General features: G+C 40.7%; 1 protein-coding gene and 1 long non-coding RNA gene across 7 annotated transcripts in view; one reads left to right on the plus strand and one right to left on the minus strand.

Annotated features, from left to right (window-relative positions):
• Positions 1–20,551, minus strand: part of NBAS (NBAS subunit of NRZ tethering complex) — a 277,415-nt gene that overhangs the window by 191,929 nt on the left and 64,935 nt on the right. Inside the window, exons 13-21 of the mRNA XM_010947343.3 lie at positions 18,496–18,559; positions 15,628–15,821; positions 14,248–14,505; positions 13,434–13,559; positions 10,351–10,502; positions 9,291–9,428; positions 8,947–9,025; positions 3,773–3,877; positions 3,282–3,418 (exon numbers count right to left, since the gene is read on the minus strand). Of these exons, the coding sequence (XP_010945645.2) occupies positions 3,282–3,418; positions 3,773–3,877; positions 8,947–9,025; positions 9,291–9,428; positions 10,351–10,502; positions 13,434–13,559; positions 14,248–14,505; positions 15,628–15,821; positions 18,496–18,559 (1,253 nt within the window). The remainder of the gene's footprint in view (positions 1–3,281; positions 3,419–3,772; positions 3,878–8,946; positions 9,026–9,290; positions 9,429–10,350; positions 10,503–13,433; positions 13,560–14,247; positions 14,506–15,627; positions 15,822–18,495; positions 18,560–20,551) is intronic.
• Positions 109–19,156, plus strand: LOC105062930 (uncharacterized). 6 transcript variants are annotated; one of them, XR_012499225.1, is made up of 4 exons: positions 109–730; positions 8,207–8,289; positions 9,358–9,417; positions 18,520–19,156. It is a non-coding gene; the product is annotated as an uncharacterized LOC105062930 (long non-coding RNA). The 6 variants fall into 6 exon arrangements; XR_834727.3 differs by lacking the exon at positions 18,520–19,156 and adding an exon at positions 10,294–11,155; XR_012499227.1 differs by lacking the exon at positions 18,520–19,156 and adding an exon at positions 9,614–10,083.

Raw genomic sequence — 20,551 nt, forward strand, 5'->3', positions numbered from 1 at the left:
TTAGTGAACAAGACACAAAGTCCTTCTCCTGTGGATTTTACATTAATTCACGCATTCATTTGTTAATTCATTCAACAAGTATTTACTGAGTGCCTCTCATGTGCCAGGCAGGATTCAAAGTGCAGGGTTAGGTAGGGAAAGGAAGAAAACACATAAAAATCCCTGTGCTACAGGAGCTGACATTCTAAAAGGGCAAGCAGACAATAAACGAGTAAATAAGTAAAATCCAAACTAAGTTACTGATAAATGCTAAGACGAAAATAAAGCAGGGAAGGAGGATTTAAAGCCAGGAAAAAATTATAAAGAGAATGGCCAAGGAAGAGCAGATAAAGTGGAGAAGACACATGAATAACCACATAATATGTTAGGTTTAAGTGCTGCAAAGAAAAGAAAGTTCTGATAAGGGCAAAAGAGAGAGGAGGGCGCGGAGGCAATGCACAAAAGAAGGGTCGGGAAAGGCCTTTTTGAAGAGGGATCCTCTGGGTGGAGACTGACGGATGGAAGAGGCCCAGTCACGTGAAAAACCGGGAGAAGGGCATGCCCGGCAGGGGACACCCCGACCTGGAAACACCCTCTGATGGCAGCAGGCCTGGCAGGTTCAGGGGACAGACACAGGCCTGTGTGGCCGAGAGGAGCGAGCAGGCGCTGGACAAAGTGTCCTTGCAGCAAGCTCCGGACAAGCCGGAACAACTACACGGCCGCTCCGCCTTCGGGAGCCGTACATTTCAAGGTGAGTGACTTGTTTCAAATCAATTCAACAGATAATTAAAGAGTCATTACTACTTGCAGAACACAAGCTGGGGGTGGAAGGGAAGATGAAGCAGGACGGGCTGCAGCTCTAGAGCCCTTTCACCTCCGCTCAGTGTGAATGCGCAGGCCTGCAGGCAGGGGTCCTGGGAGGGTGTAGAGCACATACGAGGGCTCCTGCTGAAGGGAACGCGTCCCGCTGGATCCGAAGCCCCGACCGCGGCACAGGCACACGGGAGGGCCTCGGTCATCGGGGAGCCGGTGAGCGCAGGACGGAGTTCAAGTCCCAAGCACTGTGTGTCCATCTGACCCAGCACTTCCAAGTGGTCTGACAATGAATACCAAACACCCAAAGAAGAACACACTTCCTCAGAAACGAAGTAAGCCCTATAATGACATCCTATGGATCCGCATGTCCAGTAGAGTAAGACTTTGGGGTAAGACAGTGCAAGCTTCAACTCTGGGCTCAAACAGCAACTGAATCTTTAAGGCCATGGGGACCTTGGAAATACTAACCCAGGCGCCTCCCATGCTAACAGGCAAAGAGTATTCTGTTGCAACCCCTTCAAGACATCCTTTAATCTCTCTTCTGAACAGGCACAAATGGATCTAATTTACCCAGTTAGCAAGCATCTTTGGAGAACCCACCACACAAACACCACACTAGGCCCTGGGGACCCAAAACTCAGGAAGAGATGGTCTCTGCCTTTTAGAGTTAGTGCGTTTGAGGAGGTGGGTATAGCTCAGTGGTATAGTGAATGCCTAGCATGCATGAGGTCCTGGGTTCAATCCCCAGTACCTCCATTAAAAATAAATAAATAAACCTAATTATCTCCTCCACCAAAACAAAACAAAAAAATCTTTAAAAAAAAAAAAAAAGACTTTTTAAGGCTGGGAGTTTGTTAAAGAGAACAAGAAAGAGAAAGGCAGTAATAAAAATGACTGACGGTAACACAGTGTAAGAAGTGTTACCACAAGAATGAACAAGTTAGGAGAATACAGGAGAAGGAGGTTATGGGAGACCTCATTAAGAGGCCACGCCGGAAACATAATTGTGGTTTTGCTTTGCAGTCACATAAAATTATAAGGAGAAAGAGACATTACTATCGAAACTTATTGCTCCTTCTGACTCTAACTATAGCAAAAATATACTCAACGTGAAAGACTTTTCTTGACAAAGATTAGCAAAAAAAAAAATCTGTATTTTCTAAATACGTTTAAAACGAATATAAGTTAAGGACTCATAAGGAATTAGAGTCTTTTCAAAGTCTGTCTAAGCAACATATCTAAGCAACACTGTCAGTTGCCAGGAGCTGGAGTTTGTAACGATTTCAATCAGAACTGTCTTAATCCGTCACTGCGTTTTATAGCTTACGTGCCAATTTCATACATATCAATTTACCTATTACTGAAAATATGCAGTATGAGTGAATAGGACAGGGAGTATCAACTCATTTTAAGATCGGATAACAAATTCAGAAAGGCTAAATCATGCAATTAATGACCAAGCCACGTTTACTCGTGGGCTAGTTCACTGGATGGGAGAGGTCTCACGACTGGGTATGTCCTTGCCTTCTGCTTCTGTGCAGGGCCTGAGAGAAGCAAGGTGTGCTCTGCACAGCTCTTCATGGCATTCAGGCCTGCAGCTGATGACCTGCCCAACTTTGAGCTACGCTCTAAGGCAAACAGAGCTGAGCCTTGAACAACAGAGAGGGAAAGGGTGCCAACCCTCCGAGCAGTTGAAAATCCACATATAACACGGTCAGTTCCTCTGTACATGCAGCTGCACATCCTCAGATCCAACCACCTAAGGACCATGTCACACTGTAGTATTTACTACTGAAAAAATCCATGCATAGGTGGAACTGCATAGCTTGAACACTTGCTGTTCAAGGGTCAACTGTATATTGTCTTTTCTTCATTCTCAAGAAGTGCGGTTCTGGTCCCTGGAAGCCAGATGGCTCCACTAGGACATAATGGTTCCATTGTTCTTAGAGTCTGTGTCACATGTCACAACCCAATTATGAAACAGCCTTGAACTGAGAGAAGGAATGTTAGTCTAATAGGAAAGTGGTGCTTTGATTTCTCATTTGTTTTTGTGCCTCTGGAATTTCATAGGGAGAAAGGGTTCTTGAGAGAAGCAGGATTCAGACATTCCTGGGTGCCCTGGACCCACTACCTAACACTGTCAGAACTATACTTGAGCTTCTAAAAGATACAACTAATTCAAACAGATATTGTTATCCTAAAAATGGCTCTTAACCGTAAAACAGAACATACTGAGTACATAGCCATAAAATCAGGAGACTCTCCAAAAAAAGGAAAGTTCATGTTCCTTAAGTTAAGGTGATCCTGTTATGCCAGACACATTTTGGCTTCAGGACCACTTAAAAATAAGACAGAAATAATGTTATAATCAGAAAAAAAAATTAATAGATAACATTAAGATAATTTTTTTTAAATTTAAGGTGTTTAGCAGGAAACAAAAATTATTATTTAGAAAAAAGGTAAAATTCAGTGAACACAGTACATACCAAGCTTCAGGCAGCAAAACAGAATATTCGTGTGGAGAAGTGGTCTCCGGGAAGTTGGAGAGAAGTGCAAGGCGATGAGGAAGCAGGTCAGATCCATGGTAAGTGAACAGAATTTCTAGGGCTTGTACATTACTTTCCTGTGCGAAAGACAAGGGTGACTTTCTAATGTGAACCTTAGAAATAAGGGAGTGATTTTGTAGGACATTCAAAACCTTAAAATTAACTTTTTGTAGTTCTGGTATGAAGTACTTTGAAATACTGATTTTTCCAGGTCTGTATCACATTTCTCAATCTAATGTTATAAAAATTATTTTTAAAACTCAGAATGATGAATACAAATTTTTTTAATATGACTCTATTTTCTTTACATTTATTAATCTTACAACAAAACAAGGAAATGTGATGATCTACCCATGCAATAACATTAACTGCATGGCTCAGAGACTTAGTGTTAATAACCATAATTGTTTAATTTACAAAAGAGAAATTACCCGAGCGTAAGTTCTTGCTGAGAGAACAATATTCTGATTTCTGAACTTCTTAAAGAACTCAGCATCATATCTCTGTTCAGATGCATGAGGCACTCCGAGGATTTCCTGCGAGGAAACAGTGATTTAATGAAAAGGCTTTTAAATATGGGTGACAAGCAAATATTAAAAATCTTTACAACTCTGCTTACCTAAATAAATAATTCATGAATTAAACTATCAACTGTTAACTAAGGTACCACATCTGCATTCTTGCCTTTATTTGAAAATGGCTGTATTTATAAATGCTGTTAATGAAGAAGAAAATCCAGAAGTAAATGAAAAAGGCAATAAAATTAGTTACAGTAGGACAACCAAAATCTACCACCTGGTAAAAACAAATAAACAACAGTCATACGTGGCTGTGTTCTGTGAGCACCTGCCACATCTGTACGAGAATTTAAGATTAACTTGACTGCTGTTAGAGTGATCTGTGTAAACTGCAGATTGAATCATTCCTCCCTTAAAGAAGTATTTATCAAGTGTCTATCATGTACTAGGCGCACACTGTGATCGGCAGCAACGATACAATGCATAATACAGGTTTCCTGCTCTCCAAGTAGTTCAAAACCTAGTAGGGAAAACCAACAAGCAATCGGAGCAGGTAAAGGGAAACACAAAGGAAGGGAGCTACAGCTAGTCCTGGGAGGACAGGGACAGGCCCCAGAAGTGGCATCAAAGCTGAAACATAAGGACAAACAGGAGTTAGCCAAGGCACGGCAAGTGTAGGTCTCCCCACTGCAATGGATGACTTTGGGCTCACGTGTCGTGTTTCACACTGAACCCCAGACACCCAGCATGCTGCCTTCCACATAATAAATAACCAATAAATATTAGCTAGCTACATTAACTTACTAAGATAGGAAAGAAGGAAGAAAGAGGATGTTCAGAGGAAGTGAGAGAGGAGGGTGGAGAGAGTTCACTTATGCAAACATGTTGAGTTTGGGACTACAGCGCATCTAAAAGAAACTCCTGATCCCCAGGTCAGGAGTTCTGGAGTAAGGCATCAGTTGGCTATGTGATGTAAGTTATCAACACAGAAGTGAGTATGATTTCAAGGGAGACTAAAGAGAATGAGATGAAAGGAGCCTGAGGAATAACATCATTAAAAGGATGAGCAAGGACAAGGAAATCTGCATCGGAAAAGTAGAGAAGCAGGAAGAGGAGGAACAAGAACGAAGAAGTGAATGCACAGGCGTGGAAATTAAAGGAAGAAAATACTTCAAAAATGTTCGTGGTTCCTCAACTCCTCATCCACAACAATCATTTCCTTTATTTCACCTCAGTTAACACATTCCAGGACCCTAGCCTGGATCTCTATCATCACCAAGAAGACACTCTCCAGGACAACTCAAACGTCAAGCACAAGACCTGCGAACAGCTGCCCCTCTTCTTCCCGCTCACCTGGTTTGTCAACAAATCCTCAACCTCGCTGAGACATCCAATCCACTCACCCTACTTCTTTTCTCACCTTCTAGCGCCCCTCAAAATCTTTCATCCCTTCTAACCAGCTTAAAGTCACTGGTCCATCATCATAGAGAGACTTCTGAAATCCCTGGCTGCCTTCCCTTGATCACCCTTACCTGGCAACACTTCATATCTAGTCAAACTCAACTCTGAACCCTGAATACAAGTTACTAGAAGTCACTGGAGAAATATCACAGAACCAAGCTGACAGTTCTCAACCAATTTCCAAATCTCAGCCTTGTTTGGATCCTGATTCAAATGAACCAACTGTATAAAAAAAAAAAAAAAAAAAAGCACTGGGAAGGCCTATAATGAAAGAGAATCTGAAAAAGAACATTTATATATATATTTATATGTATAAATGAATCACTTTGATGCACACCTGAAACTAACACAACACTGTGAATCAACTATGCTTCAATAAAAACTAAAAAAAAAAAAAAGCAGTTGGAAGCAACCTGGGAAGTTTGAACATAAAGCGGGTATCAGGCGGTATCAGGGAATGACTACTAATTACATTAGGAATAATAGTGCTGTTGTGGTGATCTAAGTCCTTATCTGTTAAAGGCACATACATATGAATGGGTAAAAAGATATCTGGAATTTGCTATAAAATACTTAACTGAAAGAAAAGGCAGGAGTGGGAAGGTGGAAAATAAAAGATACAAGATTGGCAAAATGTTAGAAATGATTGAAGCTGGCCAATGAGTAATTCAGGGTTCATTATTCTCTGTATTTCTATGAAGGTTTGAAAATGTTTATAATAAAAAGCTAAAAACCTATAAATTCAAGACAAAAAAAAATTCAAATAGATCTTACTCCCTCAATGCTACTACATTTCCCAAAGAAGTTTTCTTTGCTATGCCATTAAGAACTTTTCATTCTTTCTAGACCTTCCACATCCTATTCCCCTGCCCTCACTCTCTGCTGAAAACCTTGCTTTGTACATTTTTTAACTCACGCTATTAGATGGGAAGTCCCTCATTTTCCAACCCACCAAAAAACTACGTATCTACCTGTATCCATGATGTTTCTTCCTTCAGTTACAATAGGGAAAAACACATATATCTGCTCCTTTTTTAAAAGCCTCAAAACTCCACTCCTGCTCTGGATCCCACTGCTTCCATTTCTGAAACCATGCAAGTATCTCCCCTGTCTTCTGTTAACAAATTCCTCCTCACCCTCTGCTGGCTCATTCCCATAGCACACAAACGACTTCTCCTTTGTAGCAAAAAAGCAACCCTTACCTCACAGCCTCCTCTCACTCCCGCCATCTTCTCCGCTCCCCGTAACAACAAAACTTCTTGCTCACAACCCATCTCCACTTCCTCACTTCTCATTCTTTCCCAAACTCAACTTCTGATAAAAATTCAATTCAACTCCTTACATAGCAGGACAGACCTTTCAAAATGTTGCCACCAACTACTCTCACCACCTCTCCTCACCTCGCTCCAGGCTACCCACTCCCGACCCCTACTGTCCAGCTACCCTGACTAGCTTACTCCTTCAGGAGCAGGCCAACCTCCTCCACACCACTAGGCCTGTCTTTCAGCTCCCTGATGAATGGCACAGCCTGATGAACTGGAGGCATCGAGCTATGCATTCTTGCTTCCTATTGATTTAGACAGAATACTCACCTTCTCTAGGCCTCAGTTGGAGAGGATTACAATACTTGCCTGAAAGAATTGTCAAGAAGTACATAAAACACTGGCTGACAAACAGTAAGACCTCAAGAAATGTGATGGTATTTTTTAAGGTATTCTCTTAACTGTTAGTTCCTTCAACAAACATTTGCTGAGCTCGAATAGTCAGGAATCGTTCCAAGCTCCAGAGACACTGCAGCAAACAAGACAAGACCCCTTCCCTTACGGAGCTTCCATTCCTGCGTCTCCCACATCGTACTCCCAGAGCCCCTAAGTGAGCCTTCTTTTCCTTAAGGACTAGTTGAAATATCACTTCCTGTATAGAAGTCTTCTCAGACTTCCCAGGACAAACGTAACACTGTGCTCCCTCATCAATTCTCCGTATCTTCATTATCATCACGTTGCCTATATAGTCAGGACTCCTTAAGGATATTCCCTGTTCATCTCTCTTCTGACAGCACTGGCATTAATATCCGGCATACATTAGGCACTCACGTAAAATTTAAGTGAATCCATTTTATCTCTTTTATAACAGAATAAATAAAATAAGCCATGCCCTACGATTAAAATGCAATGTCCATCTCTACCACTAGCTAGCTGGGTAGCCATTATATCTGAACATCTTCATTTCTAAGTTTTAACGGCCAAATTAATCAATTTCACTACTTTCCAAAGGCTTAGCTTAATACCCTTTTAGTGGTTCAACAAATACTTAAACTGTCACTATTACCATGTAATAATAAATGTACTTACAATGTCAAATAGGAAATAGCAACTCACTAACTAAAGACTAACAAAATAAACTGGATAGTCAAACTCTGAACATTTTATGGAACTTTTTCTTTTTAAGATCTCATCAACAGTGAAACTACGGCTAAGTATAAAAAATAATAAACTCCATCTGTACCAATGCTGGCAATTCACAGTGCGCTTTTATATATCACCTCAAAATATCTCAAAACTCAGACATAATAAAAGGATGCATTTTAAAATAATATGACTATCCAACAGTCAAAGTAGTTGTACTACAGATAAAACTACTAGGAGTTTTGTGCAACTTGTTTGCATGAAATGATATACACATTACCATAATTTCATATAACTACAGAAATAACCCTCTTTCGTCACTAGCATTTTGTTTGAAAACATTTCTATTATATTAATGGGTGGAGAATCAAATGCTTTTTATTTGCCTGTGGGCATCGGAAGTACTAAATACCCCCATTATTCTGGGAATGGAAAGCACACCTTCAGATGTGACATTTACTGAGTCCCTCGTGTGTGCCAGTCCCTACAGCCAAGAGGGGTGTGCCTACAGAAGGGATGCTCAGACAGACGGAGGTGACCGGCAAATGAAGCCACACTGCAAAGGTGAGACATTTATATCAAATCCTGCGTAACTTAAGCTATGAGGGTCATGTAGAAAAGCAATCTAAACTATGTATATTTTATGAAATGTTTCTTATACCTTTAACAATAGCTTAACCTTTCAGTACAGAGTGCTACTGAAATGCCCAACAAGGGACATCTGTGTGTGTGGCCCTGAAGAAACAACTTTGAAGTACAGTTTAAGTTCAAGTGTCAAATTTTGGCCATAATTAGGATCAAAGTTTAACCAATTAAATTCAAACAACTAATAAATCATTAAAGTAAAATGAGCCAGATAGCTTCATATTATTAAAACCCAGTGTAAACTGGACTTCGGTACTGTAGACAGCTCTATGCCACAACCTTAAGTTTAAATGCGAAATAAGAGTAAGAGGAATGAGAAGGATTGTAAGCCTAGGAAACACAGGTGCTCTGAAGTGGCTGATGCACGGCTATTTCCTAGACTAACACAGCAGCTTTGGCCTTTCACAGACCTCTAACCTTTACCAAAACTGATTATGCGAGACCTTGCTCTGATACAAATAAGCTTTTCCCACATAAACAGTTTCAGCGACCAAGAATATCAGCTATCAAGGCAGCCAAGCATTTATAAAGGCAACGCCAATAAACATAATTGGTTTGATTAAAATGCCTTCTTACCTCATATGTTGCAAGCCGATCTAAGTAAGTCAACAGTTTCAGTCTACAACGGCAAAGTTCCTTTTGTTCCAGCGTTAACCTGTTTTGAATAACTGTTATTAAGCCACTTATATTTACCTACAAGCACATTTTTGTAAGATCTAAAACAGAACAAAAATGATCAATTTTCCATTCAGTCCAAAACTCATGGAACAGGACACGAAAGCACAAGGATAAAACGGTACTAAATGCATTTAAGCTGCTGAAATAATGCAGAGCAATTATCACTAGTAAAGAACACACTTAGATTGTTAGTTATTTTGAAGAAATTAACAGTAATAAATGAACAGTAATAAATCACTTACTTGGAAAAGTCCACTAGCTGGAGCAGTTCTCGCGTCTTCCTGAGCTCCTTCTCCCTTTTCTTGGCAGGCTCTTCGCCAGGCGGTGCAAGATCCTCGTAGGAGACACCGTCAATGTCCGTTTCACCAGGTAATATAAATCTGCACGAGAAAAAGAAAACCCCAAACTATTTTGATTACTTTTTTTTTAATTTCATGTAGTGAAAAACTGCTTTCCCCTATTTTGATTTTATTAAGTTGGTTTCCATAGAAACAGAAACAATCAATTACTTGAAAGAAAGCTGTTGCTATTCTAAGCAAAGCGATTCACTCATTTGTATCCACAGGATGGGCAAAAAGTCATGTCACTAGTAATCATCACATATGGAAACTCTAAAAATCAAGAAGATGAAAACTGCTCAGGAAAACACGCGAGGTTATAGTCACCCAATGTGAAACAGCCTGTGAAGAAAATAGTGCCCAGGGTTTACAATTTGAATCACTTCTATGTTAAGGTCTTAAATTGGTAATGAATGTCAGTCTTATTTACTTTTTTTTAATCAAATATACTATCCTACTTATATCCCAAAAAATGTTCCAAATGTCTGATGAACAACGGCTCTTGTCAAATAACTTTATTATTGTTATTAACTGACATTTGTATGGTACTGAGAAGTTTATGAGGTGCTTTTGCAAGATATATAATTTAATCAAAGTAATTCTCTGAAGGGGGTAATGATGCTACAGATAAAGACAGTGAATGAAGCTCAGACTTGCCTGCGGTGGATCATCAGACTGGTCAGTGCACCCAGATACATGCAGGCTTGAGCCCATAGCTTAGAAATGGCCAGCATTCAATAAATGTTTGTAGAATTTGCTTTTTTCTTAGCATCAAGCTATCATACATAAACATGTTTGACCTCAAGGAAAGAACACTGTGACCTCAGATAAAAAAGCATTAAATCAAAAGCAATGGCTTCATCGCAGAATAACCTAAAGAAAAGCCTTCCCTTTTTTTCCCTTTCAGCTGCAAGTTTTCACAAAGGCATCTTTACTTCAGAGTCCAAATCTTTCGGTAACCAACCTGCCATCATCTGCTCCTTGCCCTATTGCTAAAAGCGCCTCCAGGTCCGTGCCTTTTAATCCATATTGAAGCAGTTCCTTTGCAGCATCCACAGTTTCAGGAACTCTCTCCAAACACTCATGAAGAACCCAGGATCGTTTCTTTATTTTACTCTGGATATGGAGAAAATAAAAAACAGAGGCATTAAAGAACTCATGACACCTGACAGCACCAGACAACTGCCTTCTGGAATCAGAAAGCTGTACCTGAGAGAGGACAGCTCCCCAGGTTCTTGGCCACAGGCAGCTGCTCGAGAAGCTCAACAGTAAAAAGCTATTTTCCTAATGGTGGTTAGAACTGGATGCAGGGAAAGTGATTCCAACTGCAGTCTTTCTCCTTCTAACGAAACACACTGAAATACAAGCTCAGGACTCTTTTTTTTGGAAAGATAGGAAGATCCTTCCAACTTTTATAGTTGCTCTTTAGTTTGCACTTGGGCCATAGGAAAGAGAAAATAAAGCAGTAAGGCAAGACGTACCCTATTGTAACGAACACGTGTACTCTGAAACAACACTCATGAGGCACACAGCACACCAAGGCTCTGTATCTACTCGACGTGAGAGGCATGCTACAGCACCGACGGTGACTTAACCGTGGGAAGTCACGGTGCACTGTTCTTTGGAAAGACCAGGTGCTTATCCCTCCCTCCCAACAGCTTCCTTGGACTCCATTCAAAATCCTTGACTTGGCCTCTTCCCAGAATCACTGTAGAAAAAAATGTAAAGTAAAATCTGACTCGGAGCCCTGTACACTCCTCTGCACACTCCCTCCTGTGAGGTCTTTCCTCCAGTGTCTCTGATCATGTTTCCCAACGTTCACTGCCATGGAGTCTCAGATCCTATGAACTGGTTTACTTACACAGCTTATTTATTCATCCAAGAGGTACTTACTGAGTACCTTCTGTGTGCCGTGAAAATACAGCAGTAAGACGGACATCGACTCTGGCCCGTGAGTCAAGCTGGTTTCCTTTAAATTTGCTCGTCCTACTTCTCCCATTAAGAATGCCTTCCTCTATTCTCACTCTAGGACACCTACTCTGAGTCCTTTCAAATCCCTGCCCAAAACATCTTCACTATACACAGACCTCCACAGCCAGAGTCTGTAACACTTGCTACCTTCACCGGGTTCCAAAAGCATTTATCTGGAACCTTCTTGTGTGGTCATTTTTATTTTAGGCATTAAGCTTGTCTTCTCAGTAAGATTATAAGCTCCCTAAGAGCAAAGGTCGTATTTATGCCACCGCTGGACCCCTTCACATCCCCTTCACATTCCTCGTTGCCTATTTATTTTGCTGAATTAAGTATTTCCCCTGATTAAAAAAAAAAAAGTACTTGATTTGTCTCTCCTAACATCTGTCAGCTCCTTTAGAGACGAAAACTGCCTATTATCATGTTACAGAAAAAGCCATTAGGTGGATATACATGAACTCATGAGCTCACTGTCCTGAGTCACAAAAGAAGAAAGCATACAGGTTTGGTGTTCTGCTATTCTAAAGAAAATACAAGCAATTCTGTCTTCTTCCTTTATTTCACTATCTTTCATGTTCTCTTATCTCCAATATCTTACTTGTAATAACAATTTACCTTCCCGTTTCATTGATACAACTTCATCAACTTCTTAGATACTTTTTCAAATTATGTTTTTATTTATTTTTAATTACTCATGTACATGAATTTTCAGGGAAAGCAATTACCATGAAAATTTCCCAACATTCCTTAGAATATCCCTAAATGCACAGATATCTTCCTTTCTAAATGTCCGATGAGAAGTCACAACCTTCTAAAAGCATGCATGAGTCCAACTACTTCCTTACAAAGGTGCCAAGGATCCAAGTAAACAGGTTACATAGTAACTTTAACTGTGGTAGCAGGAAGCAGGAGGGATACAATTGTAGGATTTAAGCAAAAAAGAACTATCAATGTGCCAGTTATCTATTTATTGCCTCTCAGCCTCAAAAGCAGCTTCAGAGCCAGATCCACAGCATTTGCCATTTGCAGCTGACACAGTATTAAGCTCTGACAACAGAGGGCGCTGGGGAGCCTCTCACTGCAGAGGAAGAGGCTCTGGTTTCTGGTCCAGATGTGCCGTGGTTCTTCTAGCTCCTACAGGCCTGGTAGCCAGCAAGGCACGTGGGGGACATCTGGTGGTGCTACGTCCCCGCTTTCTCCTTCTGAGGACAACTTCCCATTTACTGTCAGCTGCACTTCCGTGGGCAGATTCCTTCCCAGCGAACCTCCCAGGCACCTGAATGGGAAGCTTCCCAAACTGGGCTCGCCTGCACTCCAGAGGGAGTTTTTTCTTTTCAGTACTGGCCATGGTTCCTTATCTACCAGCTCTGAGGTGCATTCATGCTCCTGGGGGGTTTCCTAAACTTACCAGTCTCTGGGGTTTTCCGACCCTCCACCCCCAACCTCAGCTCACTGGCACCCTACAACAGGCATCCAGCCTGCCCGTCCAGCCCACCTTTCCCCGCCTGCCAACCCTGGCAGCCACGGACCAGCCCTGGCCTGAGGCATCCTGGAGAACTTCTCTTCCATCCAACGTGCTACAGCCCGTCTTTGTCCAATGAAGTCTGACTCCCAGCCCGGGGGGAGGCCTCCCTTCCAAGTCTGTTCCCTCCCTGGGTATATTCCCTTTGGCCCAGGGTATTCCTTACAGCTCTCTTCGCCCTTGTGTAGTTGATCTCTCATTACTAGAAAATAGTTCTCCCTAGTAAAACTGTCCCTGTTCAAATGACTGCGTGGTTCCTGGCTCCTGACAGGACCCCGGCTGATGGGGGTGAACAGGGGTAACTGAGGTAGATGAAGGGAAAGGATTAGGCCAAGACCAGCTAGTTGGCTTGTGCATCAGTGAGTATCTGCTCACACGTCTTCAGCACCAATGTCCAGCTGCAGAGCTGACAGAATCGGTAACAAGATACTTCCCAAGGCTGAGTCGGCTGCAGAAAAGCCAGCAATGAAAAGGACTCCAACGGGAAGCCCTACAACCAAAAGATGCCCATGTGTTTGAATTTCACTACACGTTCCCAAAGCGTTCAAACATACCAAGTAATTCTGAATTGAAGCAATGTTGACAGCCGACTTCCTCCACTGCCTCTGATACACCAGGTCAGTATCCAGGCCGTAGGTCTGAGCCAGAGACAAGGCTTCCTCATACTCTTCACTTTCGATCTTGGGACGAGGAAACGTAAACAGGAAAGTTACGTTACCGAAGTGTCCGCGGCATCGCTGTGATGATACAGTGAGGGATGACAGCCCCTTACCCTGTACAGTAGGTCCTGCGTTCCTAACTACCTCGTGCACTGGGGCGCCAGAAGCTCGCCAGCATTAGGAGGGGCAGACAGAGCAAGTACTTCTTGTAAGCACTTTACCAGAAAGCTGAGAAGTAGGAGTGAAATGCCCACATTTACAGAGTGAAACAATGGCAAAGCCGGGACGGGCCGTGCAACTCCGCCCGCGGCGCTGCGGCACAGTGCCGATCGAGTCTGCCTCCCAAGCAAACCCCGACCAACGCAGGTCTGCGTTTCTTCCCGCAGCATCTGCAGTCTGAGCGGAGAGCTGTCCTTACACCCAGCTAAGGGAGAGCTGAAGGCCACGTGAAGGGTAGCAAAAACCTGGGCTGGGCCCCAGAGGGACAGTCTAGGTGAATTCGCCTTCTGTCCACTGTTTTTATTTTGATTAGTCAGGCACAAAGGCCAGCACTATTTTCAAAAGCTCTGTAATCCTGACATTTCTAACATGTTGGCCATAGAACAATCTCTCTTTAAATTTCTTCCTTGATTAAAAGAAATCGTTTATTTCTTCAGTGGAACGCAGCAAAGCCTGCTGCCTGTGCACTCGGACAGGAACAGACTCTCACCTTCCTCTGGTACAGCTCCTCGGGGCTCGTGGAGCGCAGGCTCACCAGGCGGTAGTTTTTAGTGATGGTTCGCGGGCGAGTCCGCGGCGGGGCGAATCGCTCCATTTCCGTCACCAAGTACAGGCCCTGCTTTATGTAACCAAAGTAGCGAGCCTTGGCAGATCCTTCGTGATCAGAACCCGAGTCCTCTTCTCCTTCGTCCTCCTCTCCTCCCCTCGTCTCCAAACGGGATCGCTTGGGGGCAAGTTTAATCTCACACTGAATTGAAAAAGGAGATGCTAAATTAATAGTGAGGAACTAAAGACAAACTTTTCGAGGTAATGAGAAAACTGTTTTTAATTCTACTCTGGTCTGATTCATTATACCAGCCCTGTGATTAAGGCTCAGGACGGAATTCCAAGGAGCCCAACAATAAACACTATGAACATCAGCACCTCCAGGAAGATGCACAGAAGTTACTGGCTCCAAACCTCTAAAATGAAAACCTGCTTTAATAATAGGTTAGTCACATGGTCTTGTAAAATACATGCCTGGAAATCATTTTAGGGAAATAAAGGAGTCGAGAATGTTAATTTCTTTCCTTTTGATATTTTTGTACCTGCTGTGAAAAGATGATTTTTTGGGTCTATTTAGAAAACAGCATGAAGGTATTTATTTGCTTTACCAAGAACAGCTCTCCCCCACCACCCACCACTCACTTTTAAACAATGTCTAAAGCTTCACAAAGTTCTGAGTCTGAAGGCCTGCCTGTTAAAGATAACTTTCATTGCAGACTCAACAGAGTTGGCTTAGGTTTTAAACCATGGTTCTCTTTAAAGAACATCTTTAGACTCAGCACCAAACTTTAGGGTAAAAAACATTTGTCAATCTGCACTGAAGTGAAAACTGTTGAAGGTTAATTACCATTGAAAGGCTTAAAAGAAAAATTGTAAATAACCAAAACATAACTTTAAAGTACCAGCCTCTTTTGAAAACTTTTGTCATGATAAACAAGTTTTTCTTACTAAAAGAACCAAAAGTTTTAAGTTGTCACACTTCATGGGAAAAGGTTAATGACTGTATTTCTTAGGTAGTGATACTATTTACATTTTAAGGTAACTAATCTAGGAAAAAGAAAACAAAATCTATCATGTTGATGAAGAAGAAACGCTTTATAGAAAACAAAACAACTATAAATGTTCTTTCTTACACAATGCAATTTTTTAAATTGACTAAACAACAGATCTTTTTTTACACTGAACTCAATCTCTGATTCAAGTAATAAATTTTTGTTTTTAAAGATTAAATAATGGGAAAACAAAAATTAAAGATATTTAGATTTTTGGTACAATACATGTTTACTCTCAAACACCCTGGTTGCTTTAAAAGGGAAAACATTACCTCCAAACTTAAAAATCCCCCGTCATGGGTCGCAGTGACTTGAGGGGATGGCTCAAACCATTCACAGGATTTTCCCAGTAAGTTCTTTAAAGTTTTCACCGACGAGACAGTCAAAGCACCAGAGCAGCGAGCCAAAGTCACTGCACTGTCCATCCACCAGTTCACATCTATCAGTGGGTAGAAGGACTCCTTATCTAATGGGGGAAAAGTAAATCAACACAAATGCCTCTGTCAATGTGGTTTAAATACAACACATTCAGTCCAATAATCAATTTTAAAACATATTTGGGTCCTAAGATGTGTGATAAATAATAAGAATAAATAAAATGTAAGTCATCATTCAAATTTTTACTCAAGAATAAGATGGTAATTTACTTAGTGAACATCTTAGTGCTAACAATGTTGGAGTCCAAAATCTTAGGATGTAGAGGTAAATACATTCAGGTCTTCCCTCTCGAAAACTGAACAATATTCGTAGAAGTTAAAAGGTAGGTTTGCACGAAGGAATTTGAGACACACCAGGTTCAGGAAGGACCGTCTAACCTTCCTGCGGAGCAGGTAGTAAGCTCCTCCTGTGAGAGGTGCCCTCTCCATACCTGGAGAAGAGGAGGATCCTCATCTCCAAAGACGGAGGGAAGCCAAGAAGAATTAAAACGAACAGGCCTTGCCAAGTTTCTCCCAGTTTACTACCCTTAGCTCAGACCCTCTTGTCCTACCATGTTTTCCCACAACTTTTCACTCTTCGTCCAACCTAGTCTAAAACTAATCAGGTTTACCTCTTCCTCAGGTCATCATTTCCTTATGAAGGCTCCTGTGTCCCTAAAACTTTTATTAAACACGTGTGTAAGCTTTTTTCTTGTGAATCTGTCTTTTGTTAGAGCAATTTACTGGGTACTCAGTTGGAGAATCTAATAGGGTAGTAGGAAAAAGAATTTATCCTCCCCTACACTTACTACTAATCAGAAAGAGGAAAATATATTCAAGACCAGTAAAGAATTCGAGAGGGATAAAAATGAATTATGGTTCACCGAACTGAGGCACTCAAAAGGAAATGGCAGGATATTTATTATAATTGCTTTGCCCTTTTTAATACTTTACTTGTTCCACTAAGGATCTGATGAGGTTTAAAGGTAATACAACAGTAAATCATAAATTTTAAAATATATGTAAACAGTTTGGCTAAGGAGATAGAGATTTTAAAACAGAAGGTTAGCTCCATGAGAATAACTCATCATTTTAATTAAAAAACAAAGACCATACAACTCAACATTTTCTTCCAATTTTAGTCTAAAGCAATCTATATAAATAAGGAATTCCAAGAAAATATGAAAAGCAGAGTTTCTGGACTTACAGCTAAGTGTAAAGTGGGATGAAAAGGAGTAAGTCATTTAAATATGCAGTCAACCTTCTGCTTTGACAAATTAAATTTTTTTCTCAAAAATGTTTCTCTGAAAGAGCATTTTTGATGATTATATAACAAACGCAAATAATACATGAACATGACACATAATATTAATGAATCAATACTTGAAGGCTTTTTAAGTGTAAATTAGAAGTATAATTTAATAAAGATGTTGAATCTTGTAACCATCATTGTTTCTTTTCAATTGAAGTATATAGTAAGTTACAATGTGTCAATTTCTGGTACACAACACAGCATCATTGATTTTTATAGGAGACACTTAAAAATGCAGAAATGTTTAACTTGGGGAGTTTCACCAGAAGAAAAATGAACCAATTGTTCAAAGTAACTTAATTTTTTAATTTTTCTTTTCAATTTTAACTATCAATTAAATAATCACTATTGCTTTTACTTAAATGTAAATACTGGGGGGGGGTTCTATTTATAAAATACATATTCATCATTTTAAAAAAAAGCCCCTCCAATCTCTCTTTACCTACCTCCTTCCACCCCTCACCCAGCCCCAGAGATAACTACTCAGAGTTGAGCCTTGGAGGAATCCCTTTCTGCTATCTCCTCCACGCTTTAAAAGGAGAACGCTCAGGAGCTTTGAACTCGGTGTGCCGCGTCCACATTGGCCTGTGGAGGGAGAGCCCTGCTGGATGCCACAGGCTCTGCATAGCCTTGGAAAATCCCAAAATGTTAACACATGACCATCAGAGAAGTGCATCTGTTGCGCTGTCCCATTTCTATAAAATCCTGGTGGTTCCTTCCAAAGTGAAGCAGAAGTATCTGGAGACCTTTATATGAAGAGTAGCAGAATACGCCACCCCCAAAATATGCCACTTCGGCATAAGGATCATTTTGATCTGGAAGCAATTAAGAAGCAGATACAAGAAAAGCTCTGTGCCTTCCTCCTATTTACCTAAAAGTAGGACATACTTTTACAAAGCCCTTCCCCTCTCAGCTCTCTACCAGGAAGGACAATAGTTAATCACTGGAGACAACTGTAGACTCTTACTGGCTCAGAGAGACTGCACCAAAGGAATCTACATAAAAAACTAACTCGTGCTTACCTTCCATTACTTCCCCTATATATTTGCATTTCCACAATTGCCACTCATAGAAACTCAAACTTCTTTTCCTTTGTCTTGTTACCTCTCTAAAAATTTACTGTTCCTTTGTTTAGATACTACGCAAGTCCAACTTCCAGCCAACCCTTGGAGTTACTCATCTCTGGGTACCCCCATGTATAAACTCAATGTACATACTAATACATTTCTGTTGGTTTTTCTCATATTAATCTGTCTTTTGTCAGTCTTTATTTTACAGGGCCCTAGCCAGAGAACCTAGGACAGTAGAAAGAAAAAGATGTTTCCATCCTCTGTATATATCATCTAAAAAGCACCATTATTATACAACAGGAGTCTCTTAATGTTGTAATTATGATACTTCATAAAACTCACCTTTGATTTTTTTTCTCTTCTCAGGAGAGAGTCTCCAGTTAGGATTAAGGTCATCATAGCCTGGCTGAATGTGAAACATACGCATAAAACTTCTTGAGTCAACAATGTAAGGAAATTACGAGAACATCATCAAGAACTATGAATTTTTTAAAACAAAATATAAAAATGACGCTTTCCTTTGCTCTCTTAATTACACCTAATTGAAATCTATTCCTCTCCAAGATCTTGCAAAGTAGTTGTTCTTACACTGAAAATGTGCACATGCAAGTATGTGACTCAATTTAATGAAGAAAACAGCATGATTAACAACAATGATAGTAAGTACACACTTAATACAAATGAAAGCAAGACACACTAACAGTTCTGCACACACTCACACACACACAGGCTTGCATCCTGAGAGGAGAATGGCTATGATGTTGCGAACAAACACTGGCCTGCGTGTATGTGCTGCCCTGCCCCTTGTAAGCTGAGCAGCCCCCGAGGCCTTGGTTCCCACAGCTCTGAGGCTGGACCCCACAACTTCCGTGTTATCTCCAGTTCTAACTTTGTGACCAAAAATTTGCTAAATAAAAAAATACAGCCATGCAATCCTCAAATTCAATCCATTCCAATTCTAATCTCATGGCAACACAATGTCATGCCCAGCTCTGAGAAGGTGAAGACACAGCATGATCTCTCAACCATCATAAACAACTGAGATTCAGCCACTGCCAGACAGTCTCCAGGCCCACTGCTAATTTCATAACCTCCAGAATCACAACAGGATGGGGAAACACAGCAAAATATCATTTGAGGGTTTGTCTGAAATTTTAAGCCTAAAAAAAAGTGATGTTGTACTTAAGTCAAAATGTGCTTTTTCGCCTAATGTAACAGAATAAGCATATACATTTTATACCAGTTTATCAGTGGATCTAGAGTTTTAAAATTGATATTTCTTTCCATGGCCTAAAAGAACTTTCTACTATGCTAAGTTGCTCAGAGCAATCCCTGAGAAGAGAAGATATAATTCTTTAACTTTATCAAAAAAAAGTTGCCATAAAAGGCTATTTATATATCAGGGGGAGAAATAAGTTGTCCTGGTTTCTTTGATTATTAAAAAAAGAAAAATACCAAGTTTCAAAGAATTAGAATATAATACGGTACATATTACTAAAAATAATCCACTAAATTGAAATCTCATTTGCCATTTATAAGGCACCTTAAAAGTTTTCAATACCTCCAGATCACCAGCTGTACCTGCCACCAACAGCACCACAAGTGCCGAGGCATTTATTTACATGATGACATGTGTGCCTCCTTACATTCTGTAATAGACAAGGGAAGTATGGGATAACACTCGAAAACTTTAAGCCTCACCAATAACAATTACGATTCAGCCTTGGGTGACTTTAAGGACATATACACTATAAAGAAATTTTAAAAGAAATCTTAAGAAAAATGCAAAAAGAAATCATCTCATTGGCATAAGTACTTTGAGAAGTCAAAGTGTGCTCGTTTTCCTCAAAATCAGTGATAAGTAAGAGCACCGTGAACGAGCAGTGCCAGAGCTTACTAGAGCCAGGCTCCAGACACTGGGGGACCAGACCGTTCCATGGGCCTTGCTTACACAACAGGTGTCTCTTGTGAAATTGTTTTTCAATACAAGGTGAAGATGTGTTCCTCTGCATCCAGTACTCTGTCAGTCATCCTTGAATTCCCGCACCTGTCAGTGTCCAACCGTCATAGCAGGTACAAGCTGAATGTATGAACGAACTAATCAACCTTCTGAATCACTGAGCCCTAACTAGAATGTCTAAGCTACAGGAAAATCAGCTGACACAGTACTATTCCTGCACCTTCTCAAATGCGTGGTTTCTTCTGTTACTTAGTCAATGAATACTACACACTTACAGTGTGAGAGAAGGGGGAAAAAGAAGTCAGATATTACAGGCTGCTACTAAAGCACACAGACAGCTAAGAAGTGGTGATAAATGACTATCACGTAAGGTCAAACCTGATAACCGCCAAGAAAGAGGGATAGAGAAAAGTGCCAGGGGTCTTTAAAGGATGAAGA

The sequence above is a fragment of the Camelus bactrianus genome, chromosome 15 (assembly GCF_048773025.1).
Source record: "Camelus bactrianus isolate YW-2024 breed Bactrian camel chromosome 15, ASM4877302v1, whole genome shotgun sequence".
NCBI classification, from domain to species: domain Eukaryota; kingdom Metazoa; phylum Chordata; class Mammalia; order Artiodactyla; family Camelidae; genus Camelus; species Camelus bactrianus.